The following is a 12,233-nucleotide window of genomic DNA, read 5'->3' as shown; positions in this document are numbered from 1 at the left end:
CTGTTAAAGCGGGACGCCCATCTGGCCCCCTCCACAAACCGCCATCTTGCCAGGCTCCTTTGTTTTCCCACACCCCCTTTTCCTCTGGGGATGTCTCCTCCTGAGCCTGTCTAACTTCTTCCATGCTGTTAGTGCTAACCTCCTCTTCTGGGGTTACCTGCACCAGTTGTCTCTGTCCTTTGTAGCCCGCTGCTTCCTTTGCGGCTTCGTCAGCTTTCTGATTTCCTCTTGCCACCATACTGTCTGCTTGTGAGTGGCCTTTGCATTTTATAATACTTACCTCGTCTGGGTCCTCCAGGGCCTTTTTGTGACAGATGGGTGCATTAGTGGCCGTTCTGAACCCGGCTCTCTTCCACTGAGCCAGTTCCACATGAGCTGCTCCAAACGCATATGCTGAGTCAGTGTAGATGTTCACTCTCATGTTTTTAGCCAACCTCAGGGCTCGAGTTAGGGCTATCACTTCAGCTCTCTGGGCCGACTGTTGTCCCTCGATTTTTCCTTCTTCTTTCACCTGAAACTCAGTTCCTACTCTACAGACTACAGCATAGCCGGCTTTCAATCCTTCTTCATCTCTGTGGCAGCATCCATCTGTGAACCAATCCTCAGCTCCAAGTATGGGCTCTGCCTTTAGGTCTTCCCTGATTTTTCCTTCAACTTGGGCTTTCTTAATACAGTCATGTGGTTCTCCTGACCCCATTAGGTCTGCCATATTTATTCCTTCATGTGTGAATATCAGATTTGGCGCCTCTAAAATTTTGCTGAACCTTTGTTGCGTCAGTGGAGTCATTGTGAATGCCTGTGAGTTCACATAGGCCACTACACTGTGTGTAGTAAGCACTTTCAGTGGGTGTTCCCTCACTATATGTGCTGTTTTCTGAATTATCTTTGCTACTCCTGCTGCGTGTTGTGTGCATGTGGGATGCCTTGCTTCTGTTGAATTTAATCTTATGCTAACATACATAAGTACATCCCTACCTCCCCCTTTTTTCTGAAACAACACACCATTCACAACTCCCTTTGTTTCTGAAACATCAAGATAAAATGCCTCATCATAGTTAGGTGTGGCCAGATCTGTGGCTCTTGACAAATCCTGTTTTAGTGAAATGAACGCTGTCTCTGTGTCCGGCGTCCAAGGCAATTCAGCCTTCAGATTTCGAACACCAACTTTCTTGATCAGGTCCCTTAAAGGGGCCGTTTTACCCGCATAGTTCGGAATGAACTGCCTGCTGTAACCTGTCAAGCCAAGAAAGGAAAGCAACTCCTTCACAGTTCTTGGTTTTGGATGTGTCAGAATTTGGTCTCTGTGTGTGTTCATTAACCCCACTGATCTGTGTGCGATCACCCGGCCCAGGAATGTTACCTCTGGCCGGACCAACTGCAGTTTTTCTTTGCTCACTTTGAAGCCACACTCCGCCAATTTGTTCAACACCACGAGCGATGCTGCCGTACAGGCCGCTGCTGACGGGGCTGCAATAAGAAGATCATCAACATACTGTATTAATGTACAGCCCCCTGGCAGTTGACATGGGGACAATGCCTCTTTCAACACCTGATTAAAAATTCCTGGTGAGAGTGCAAAGCCTTGTGGTAGGCGTGTGTACCTAAATTTGCGGCCTCTGTATGTAAATGAGAAAATGTCTCTGAGTGACTCGTGCAGTGGGAGACAAAAGAATGCATTCGCTAGGTCAATACATGTGAACCACTTTTGGTCTTCAGTTTTGTGCTTCTATTATGGTCTGTTAAATGGTATGTCAGACTTCAGCTGGAACAGGACAGGCGAACAGTTAGCTAGACCTACATCTGTGGGCCCTGCGGACCACAAAGTACCAGGCAATTTTGAGAGCTCAGCTACTGCATCAGGATGATCCATTCTTTCCCTGCCATGTATTCTGGAGATTTCTTTATGTTCTAAGATCACTGCATCGTTGGACAAACAAGTTATGCGATATATTTTACATTTTGGTGCATACCAAACGTTTGGAATTTGGGTGCTTTGCCAGCATGCGTTGTCCAGCGCCCGCTTGACCATTGGTCCCAGATCTCTTGGCCCATGACCCTCGTGGACCGCCAATGTAATGTGAGGGGCTGAATCCTCTCCCACATTGTACCAAGGCAGTTGTTCATCAGTAAATTTCACAGCCGCGGCCACACCTTCTGGTCCAACATAAATGTTATGTGTTTGCACATTCCACGTCTGTCCCTCAAGATCAGACTGGAACTGTTCCCGATAGATATCATTATCTTCCCTATCATAAAAGAGTGTAACGTGGAAAGGATCTCGCGGGGGGGAATAGACGGCCAGGCTCATTATCCAGGGTTTCCACAGCTGATAATGTCTCAGAATGCCTTCTTCCACTAGCCTCCCCCAGTAGATTTCGGCAGTGGGTTGTTCAGAGTTCTGGACTAAATATTGAGTCTTTGAAGGTGATCCCAGTTTCACAAGCAGGTCCCTGCCCATGAGATTTTCCAGGCACCTGTGAGGACACCACATATTGGTGCTTCAAAGTCTGTTTTCCCAGCTTTGTCAATGCTGGATCATCATCATTGACAGCATAGGTTCTGCCGTCCCCACGCTGTTCAGTTTCTCCGGGCTCCATCAGTATTGCTCCCCCTCCCAGCCCCAGTCGGCTACTGGGTACTGGGGGGCTGGTGCTGCATTCGGGTTTGGAGCTTGATGTGCTCCCCTGTAAGCAACTCTTTGTCTTGGGCCTCCTCGTGCCTGGGGTTGATAGCCTCGCCTCTGATAATTTCGCTGCGATTCAGGGCATTCTCGGGACCAGTGTCCTTCTGCTCCACAGCTGTAACAGCCAGTCCAAGACACACTGCCAGGATTCCCCGGATTCCGAGCCCTTTGTCCTCCCCTCACGGATCCACCACGCCCTCTCTGCGGTCCACCGGTCCCCCAATTCCCTACGGGTTGACGCTGCCTTGGTGCATTGGCGGGCCAACGGTCATCAGGGTAGAGACCCGGATCCTGATCTGGCCAGTCAGGCACAGGATCGGGCTGAGGCCTTGCCACCATTATAGTCTTATTTAGTTCTTTCGGTTCTTTTTTCTTCGCATTATATTTTCGCGAGCCTCACCCAGCTGCAGCCTAAGCAGCTGCGCCTGTGCTTCATCTAACTCTTTCTTTTGTTTGTTCGTCAAATCCTGTTCCTGCTGAAGTCTGTGGGTCACATGTCTCTCCCACTGCACCGAGTCTGCAACGGCAAAATCTGGGTTCTTTTCCAAGTCAACTGCAACCTGGTTGGGCAGCCCTGCCAGCACTGCCGAACGAAACCACGCTCTACTTTCACCCTCCTTCCCCGGATGTATTCCTGTTCCTAACAACCATTGTTCCTTTGCTTTAGCTAAACACTCTCTGGGTGTGTTTTTGGGATCCCAAATAATTTTTGGAATGGCTCCAGAGTTAGGAGTTGGGTCCTTCTCCCGAACTGCATCTGCTAAGTCACTCTGCACCTCATGATATTTCAGGTCATTTGCATATCTGGTTGTTTGAGCTATCTGCTCTACATCTGCTAACCCACCACCCAGCATACAACGTCCGGCCAAAGCGCGAAAGTCGCCCAGCGCTAATTCTTCTCCTTCCCAATGTTCTCCCTTGGTTATTGGTGGAAGTTGTTTAACCAATGCTTCCAAATCTCTCACCTTATAGGCGCGATAAACTGGTTCGTTCTTTGGACCTGCTATTAGAGGCAGACTTAAACCAGGGTCAGGAGCTCCTTGTTCAAAACTCACTCTTCTACTCTTCCTCAACTTTCCTTTCCCCTTTGAGCTCTTAAATATGGGCTGTCTCTGTGCTTGGTCTCTCTTCACACTTCTTTTCCTCAAAATTAGGCTTGTACTTGGTTGGGGTTCAGCTCCTCCATCTTCGTCCTCCTCATCGTCTTCTTCTTCTGATGACGTCGCACGGTCTTCATTCTCCTCTTCTGGCCCTCCCTGCATTACTCTCTGCTTTATAACCTCCAATGCCGTTAATGCCTCTATGGACGCACGTAGGGCCTCATGCATTTGTCCATACACTTCTCCTTCAGTTTTTAACACCAAGCTCAGAGGTATTTTATCACCCAGCCCTTTCTGTTGGGATATAATAGGTTTACTTACCTCAACCTCCATCGCTTGGCACTCTTTCTCTGCTGATTTTAATACTCCAGGGGAAGCCAAGCGAACAGCTTTCTTAAGCTGTTCGAGCTGATCCTTCAGAGGTTTGCATCCCCTTTTCCTACTAGGTGTCGCACCCGAGCTGTCAGCCATTCTCTGAAACACAGACTTACCTCTTCCAATGGCGTTGGTCGACTCCACCTTCTTGGTCTAGGTCACCCAGACACGCTTAACTTTCGGTTTCAGTCTTCGTCTCGCTGTTCTCGCAACCACTGGCTCCTCTTCCCCTGCTCGGTGATACACAAAGTTTAACCCAGCACTTTAGACGCTGTCCTCGCGTTCTCAAGCGTTGACACTCAATCAAAATTATTCGCCCTCAAAGTGTTAATATATGACACCAGCAACCCTTATGCGCAACGCGCTCACCTCCGTATACTTACCTCTCCAATAGTTCCTCGGATTAGTGTTTTTTCATTTATTGTAAACCCATTAACGGCGCTGCGCGTCCCTTATATACTTTACAGCAACACACCCTCAAGGGTCCCTCAACTTGTCCCGTACTAATAAGTCTAAAACCAAGAAATCACCTTTATGACATTATGTCAAAGCTTTCTCCATGTTGCACAGCCTGCCACAGGTTTAACAAAAAATCGCTGCCCGAGAAGGCTCCCACATATCAAGGTGGTCGTTTTCACAAACTTCCAGCAGACCCTCAAATAAACAAAAACAACGACCCAGGCAGGCTTCCAGTTCAGCCTCCTCAATTTCTATGCACACCGAAAACTCATGGGGAGATTCTTCTGTCTCCCCGTGTCCTACACAATTCACCTCCAAATGATCCCCTACAATTGAAATTTCAGTGTGGAATGACGCAGAGATTAACATTTCCTTATTTATTCACTATATGTAACCTGAATTTTCTCTCTCTTATCAAATAACAAAGGTTATCTTTACAATTTGTTATTGAACTACTAATTAAGTTGCTTTTTATGGTGTCAGTGATAAACTGCCCCTAAAAAGTCCACTTTATTGCGTGCTCATTGAGTTACTCCTATCAAAGCTATTTAACAAGTTCAATTTACACATACTCATTAATTTGTCACGCTTATTAGTGGCTCATGGTTGCTTAAAGCCTATGTCTGACTTGACCACAGAGTTAGAGCATCATTCAATCCTCTCAGGATGACCACTCCACTTACTCTGCATCCAGTCAGCTCATGAATTAACAACCCTTGCAGACTGTAACCCTTTTATTTTTTGTTTATGCCTTCAAATCCACCTTAAATCTTCTTTACCTAAACGTTGGTTTTAAACACAAACAATTCTTATATTCTATTTTGAAACGCTGTCACCATTCATATATTTACAATGTTATTATTTACTAAGCCAGCATTTTAATTGCAGACATTTATCCACATTTGCAAACAATAGTTATAGAGCTGAATGACACACAAAACCGAAAGCATAGTCCTCTCATGCGCTCTGCATCAGCTGCCTCATTTGCATGCACACACACTCTTCATCTAAAAATAGCAGCAGCATTGCCTCAGACTCCTTTCACACAGAGATCTCTTATTACAAAGACGTCTTATATTTACAACTGCACAGATTTTAAACCTTTTAACACCTATCGAATTTCGACAAATTTAACATAACAGTTTAACCGATAAACTCCCTGAGTTTTTTGCGATCAATTAACCAGTATCAAGACTTTAACTGTTTCTGGCCTCATTTCTAAAATCCCTAACTCAATTTAAAAGCGTCAACCAACCCAAACTTTTTGAAGTTTTAGGTTAAAGTTACACGCCCGAAGTCCACTTCTGCTGGCCAAAAAAGCGCAGATACCGTTTCAAACGGTAAGGAGACTCTAACTCCTAGCTTAATTCCGGGATGCCCTGTACCCCACAGCTAAACCACACTGAACTAACCCTCTTCGCCGAGAGGTCAATGTCGCGCGTCCACGACAAGGAGGGAGCGTAACCTCCGGGCTCTGCGCTTCCTAGCAGACTCGAACTGCCGTTCTAGAATAATTTATAATACTTTGAAACAACAATCAACACCCGAAACAAGTGTATAACTGAAGCAGGTGCAACCTAGTGGTCAAATGGAGACTCCAACTCACAAAATGACCGCTCAGGTCCACTCTTATGACCAAATTTGGACTCTAACCAACACAATAACCAATTCCCTACCAAACTACTTGAGACTCTAACTCAATTTCTTTGGGACTTCAACCCAGTATTTAAACTTTTCTTATCAGACTCTTAACTACTTTCATTTCTTCTTAGCAGAACTCTAACTGCTTCAACTCATGAGATTTTCATCAAAATCAAAACAGACATCCACCAGTAACTTCAGTGAGTAGACTTAAATTTTATCATGTCCAATTTGGCACACTTTGGAAATAATTCAACAGGTAGTGCCTTACCTTTTGGATAAGCCGGCTTATGCCCACTCACTTAGACCACTGGAATTCATGTCTGCCCGTCAGACCACCCAAGACCCCGGATTTCTCCGTCCAAACCTCCAACTCTCCCTCCTCAATAACCGGACGAAGCCCCCAAATGTTAAGATTCAATATTGAGGAAGGGTACAAGAGGTGATCGAAGAATAACCACACCGATCCGGCCGGGTGAAGTCAAACGATGATTTTAATGAATACACGCGTGGGAAGACAACTCTGTACGCAGACAGGAAGTAGTCTTCGACTTAATCAAAGCATGAACAGATATTTTATAGCATCAGGGTTTGTTTACTGACGCCCCTTCATGCGTCACAGACACATTTTATACATAGATCAGATCAACATCATCATGACTTTTCACCCAGAAAATCATCTTCTATTTTCATGGCTAGCCCTTCCTGTCTACCTTTCAGTTCTTGTCTTGTTCCTCTTTCTTGCCGAGACACCAAGAAACGGTTCCTCTTTTACCAAGACAATTTTGCAGTTACAGCCAAACATAACTAACCTCTCCTCTAAATAAATCTAACTTAAAGTGTGTGTGTGTGTGTGTGTGTGTGTTGACCTCACATGCTCTTTGTGTCACCTCTTCACCTACTGTCTGTGTCTCGTCCTCAAATGCTCTTTCTCAATTCACCTGTTGCACTTCTGACCTTTTACCAGACCAGAAGCTCACTGAGACTATGTGTATGTCTTCTACTAAATAAATGTTTTAATCAAGAACCTCTACTAAAACCTTAATATAAAATGACCTGATATAAGTGTTTTGTAAGCATGTATTGCGATTCCTTCTATGGCTCCAAGTCACTTGCACAATAGATTGTCCGAACATCGCGCCGAACAAAGCTTCCGACCCCCAATTAATTGACCGAGCTCCAACTCTTTAATAAGCACAGATATGCATTGTGTATAAAATAGTCATAGCTGCTTAAGGCCTTCTTAAAGCTATCTGTTACATTGTTAAAGCCTCGTCTTAGCCTGCGGCTCAAAATAACTTCCTGCTTTCACTTCTGCATACAACTTCCTGTCAGCCTGCAACTCAGTCTTTCTGAAAGAGACACTGTTTAAACCTTGGAATGCAATATCCATGCTGCAGATTATATTATTAATGCAATGACAATTATTTAACAATAGCAGTACAATAATTTCCCTCCTCGACACTAAATACACACAGGAGGTGATAAGGGAAAGTGGAAACACATGGGGAAACAGCAGACTGAAATGAACATAATTACATAACAGGGGAAGCGAAACTAGACACAATGAACATGGGACAGCAGACCTCTTCAAAATAAAACAGGAAACATAATGAGAGGCAGACATGACAACACACGAAGGGCAAGGGAGACTTAAACACAGTGACTGAAAAATGAATGAAAAATAACAGCAACCTAAGCATAATAGAAATGAACTTAGAGAACCTAATGAGCCTAAACATAAACCATAAACATCAAAATATATTAAAACTCAAAACACTGGGTCAAATGGCCCAGGATCGTGACGAGAGCCTGTAAAAGAAGTTCAGAGAGCCTGGAGAAATCACAAGAAAGTCCGACTCCTTGGAAGCAAAATATAAAGAATTTGGGGTGGTTCGAGACTTTTTTCACAGTAGTTTATTTATTGTGTCAAGTTAAAATTTCTGTCAAAGTTCAAAATCTGCAGTTCCATGCAGATATAAATGTTGACACAGGATTTTGTTAGTTGTGCAAGTTGATATGTGAGTATAGTAAACGCACTACAGCAAAGGTCACAAAAAAGGTTATAGTGGAGCCCACAGGGGACAAAATAGCTGTCAAGTTATTTCACTCTGGTGCAAAGTGATAGACCCACTCAATGAATCAACATTACAGACTGCTGTCATTGCTAAAATGTTTCAATGGCTGGATACAGATGACATTCTAATGCATTTGATTAGATTTGATTACAAATAAACTCTGTTTGGGTGAGTGGTGATTGGCTCGAGTGTGAGTTTGACTCTTTATAACAGTGAAAAGGAGCAGATTGAATAATATTGGAATGAAAAGCTCTATTAATGTTCCACAAAATTCAAACCATGAAACAAAATAGCTTTATTATACATGAAAGCTCATTTACTCAAACTTCCAGTAATTTCTTATGAATTTTCACACCTCTGTAAAGCATCCGGTCCCAGTTTCTCTCTGTCTCCTTCATGCCCCCTCCTCTCTCTCTGTCTTTGTCGCTGTCCCTGTCTAAGTGGCCGGGAGGATTAAAAGTGTTTAATTAAGAGGTGATTATGTGACAGCTGACCCAGCAGGATCAGGAAGGCTTTATTTTATTGTACCCCATTCTAGATGATATACACCACGTCTCCATATGTCTGTGCTTATTTCACACCTCTCTTTCCCTTCCCCTTGTTAGCTTGCTGTCTACCGTATTTCCCGGACTACAAAGCGCACCTGAATATTAGCCGCACAAGCTAAAATCAGGGGAAAATCCTGTTTTGTACATACATTAGCCGCACCTGACCAAAAGCCGCAGGTGTTTCAATGTTGACTTATCATATGTAAGAGAATATGCACAAAGCGAATTGTCAGGAAAGAGATGGCTGTTTGGAGACACACCCCTTTTATTAATATTTTGAAAAACAAGTTATGGGTACATATTTGCACATGTGCTGTGCTTCATAAATGAGTAACAAATGTAGTACATAACAGTAACCTACAGCACACCAGAAAAATAGATTCGGACTACCTTTTAGGCTCAGGTGCAGTGACACGGCTTTAACAAGAAGAAAAGTCAGTCATTCACCACCATCTTCCTGCGCACTAAAACCACCAAAGTCCTCTTCTCCAGTGTCGGAAACGAACAGGCTCAGGATGGCTTCGTCATCCACTCTCAGCTTCTTTCCTTCGTTGTCACTTTCAAAACCAAAGAAATCCTCATTGTCAGTGTCAGAGTCGAACACCCTCTGAAGGGCCGTGGCGGTGTCCTCCTCTCCATCATGCAGCATTCAGCCCTTCGAAATCCGTTGGTGATCGTGGATGTTTTCACACTTTTCCACGCTGTCAGAATCCACTGGTGGTGTTGAGCATAACTTGCTTTTCGCAAGTTTATCGCCGCTGGTCATCCACGACTCCCGCTGAATGCGTAGCGCTACTTTGAAGTTTGTTTTTCGCGCTACTTGTACGGCACTATGTTGCCTGGCGGATGGACATGTGACCAACATACCACTCTTGAACCCCGATCCTTCCGCCAGGCAACGTAGTGCCGTACAACAGCAGAACAAACAAAACAAATCGTCTTACGATATCACAAAAATCATGGACAATCCATAGAAAAGCCGCACCTGACTAAAAGCCGCAGGGTTCAAAGCTTGTGCAAAAAGTAGCGGCTTATAGCCCGACAATTACGGTAATTTAAACTCTGATTCACTGGTTTGTCCTTTTTCCTACATGATTTCTCACTCCCTTAAGAGTCAACCACTCTGGGTTGATTTGAAAGTGTGTGCTTTGTTACCAGTTAGCAAAAACACTCAGAAAACAGTTAAAACCGAGACCAGTGCAATACGCGAAGTTAAACACTGGTGCTGTACATATTGTATGTGTATTTGTTATTCCTTGATAATCAAATGATGTTTTAAATGCTGCTAAAACATGTGGTGCTGTGCGTGATGTTGCACACGTGAAATATTAAAAGAGTGTGGCTAATATGAGCGGGCTAATGTCAAAATGCCTGTGTAGATGTTTGACATCCCTTCTGTCGTGTGGTTTAAAGTTGGTTTATGCTCACACCTGCACTGTTTCTTTAGGTCATTTAGTTGGTTGTATGGTTGTATTTATCTCACAGGTTACATAAAAGAAGATTGATATCAGTACAGAAGTACCTTATAAACCTGGATTGTTTTACAAATAGCAAAAAGGGGCAAATTGTCTTGTTACTAAAAGAAATCCCACTGTAGAGTGAAGTCCTACTGCCTACTGCTTACAGGATTTATGATCTTAGTAGATGCTGTCTTGATGCCTTTATAGTCTTGATCACTGGTTTAAGACAGCATGATGTCCACTTTTTAAAATTGGATCTCATTTAGATTAAAATATAAATATTAGAGTCTACAAAACCAGTAGGTGTTGTCAAGGTGATCCAGTGCTTCCCTGTATTTGTGTTTGTTCATTTGCTTGTCTCTCATTGTGTTAGAGTACAGTTACAGAAGGAGACGATGATGACAGAATAAAGCTGAGAGTTGATAAGCACAGTATGTGGTGAAAAAGATGGCTAAAACTTGTTTACATCAGTGGTGGGAAGATGAAAGTAAAGGGAGAAGTCCCACTAATTCCCCTTTGTAGCTGTGTGGATGAATATTGCCTCTATGGTTTGTGAGAGAAACAAACAGACTTTTACTCTGAAATGCAAATAATTGATGGGAACTAAAGCAGAGAGGAACATCTGGGACATCCTATAGATGCTTTTACATCCAATGAAGCAGCCATCATTAGTGAGTTGTGTTTATTATCATCATATGGCTTCACATCTGCCTCTGGTGCAAAACTACATGATAGAGAGCCAACCTGGATATAAATACAACTGGACAAAAAGGCAACTTTTTCTCTTTGTGTTCGACAGTGAGAGCAGAACTGTGAGCCAACAGGGACCTTTGTCCTTTAAACACGCCATCAGTCTTGTCACAAATGAGCCCTCAGGAAATATGTCCACTAATTTAGGTCTCAACCCACTGAAGAAGCAGAGGGTTATATTAAGCATGTATACCGTGTGTGTGTGTGTGTGTGTGTGTGTGTGTGTGTGTGTGTGTGTGTGTGTGTGTGATCCAAGTGTCTAGAGAAGAAGGCAGACAGATGGGTCACACAGTTTTCCCTCTGTGGGTCTGGAGCTGGAACAGCTAATTAAATCTTAATTAAATATGACCTGTCTGTCCCTGCACGTCCCCGCCCATGAAAGACATGTATGTGTTTATGTGTGTGATGAAGACGCACCAGCTGAGAGTGCGAGTATAAGAGTAAAGTGTCTTTTCTTGTTCACTAGTTTGAAATTAAGAGCAGCACAGAAATATAAATGTGTGTGCGTATCTGTATATTATGCTTCCATGAACTTTGTGCTTAAATGATGAACTTCAGTGTCTCCTGAGCTTGTTGTGTGTTTGAGGATGATGAGTGCCACAGTCAGTGTTAAACTTTGTTCAAATCCTTCCAGTTGATCCAGCCCCTTGTTTCTGAATCCCCTGGACATACTTGCAATTTAGAGGGAACTTGTCAGGCAATATACTTGAATAACAATGATTAGCTAAAAAAAGGATAACATTTGAATAAAAAATCTGATCGATCTAGATATACTGTATGGATCTGGACACAACATAAGTCCTCCATAAAGTTTTTATTATTTTGTGCACACGATTGCATAATTGAAAAAGAAGTGAAAACATACTATGCTCATTTCCACCTCTGTATTGGTTGTAGTTAGCAGCTTTGCACTGTTCATGGTTCAGAATAATCCACATTTAGTTTATCCACTGGCTGAAACAGTTTCTGTTACCTGATTGGCTGACCCTTGCTGTTGAACAGCAGTCAGAGAAGGACTAAGCTTCCCTGAAGATTTCTGGTCTTTTTGACATTATGCAGAGCCAGAAGCACTGCTTGCCACCAGGCAAACAACTTGGGGCCCCAGGTCAATACGGGAGACCCTGAGGGCTGACAAACTT

General features: G+C 43.5%; 2 protein-coding genes across 4 annotated transcripts in view; both read right to left on the bottom strand.

Moving 5' to 3' along the window:
- The window catches only part of LOC309704579 (protein shisa-8), a 137,786-nt gene that overhangs the window by 73,914 nt on the left and 51,639 nt on the right, over window positions 1-12,233 (bottom strand). The window lies entirely within an intron of this gene.
- LOC309704580 (uncharacterized protein) lies at window positions 11-7,693 on the bottom strand. Of its 3 annotated transcripts, none has more exons than XR_014276289.1 (2): window positions 2,720-4,564; window positions 11-301 (listed from the first exon to the last, which is right to left on the bottom strand). XR_014276289.1 is itself a non-coding variant. In XM_082529818.1 (2 exons), exon 2 carries the CDS (start codon window positions 4,252-4,254, stop codon window positions 3,034-3,036), a length of 1,221 nt encoding a protein of 406 aa, XP_082385944.1. In that variant the 5' UTR covers window positions 4,255-4,388; window positions 7,133-7,693; the 3' UTR covers window positions 1,461-3,033. The 3 variants fall into 3 exon arrangements, 2 of the variants coding, with proteins under 2 accessions (XP_082385944.1, XP_082385945.1); XM_082529818.1 differs by lacking the exon at window positions 11-301 and adding an exon at window positions 7,133-7,693 and having other exon boundaries at window positions 1,461-4,388; XM_082529819.1 differs by lacking the exon at window positions 11-301 and adding an exon at window positions 4,689-5,613 and having other exon boundaries at window positions 1,461-4,388.

Source organism: Aulonocara stuartgranti, assembly GCF_965226115.1.
Source record: "Aulonocara stuartgranti genome assembly, chromosome: 4".
Classification (NCBI taxonomy): domain Eukaryota; kingdom Metazoa; phylum Chordata; class Actinopteri; order Cichliformes; family Cichlidae; genus Aulonocara; species Aulonocara stuartgranti.
Note: the sequence above shows the minus strand (reverse complement) of the source record. Positions and strands in the feature narration are given on the sequence as shown.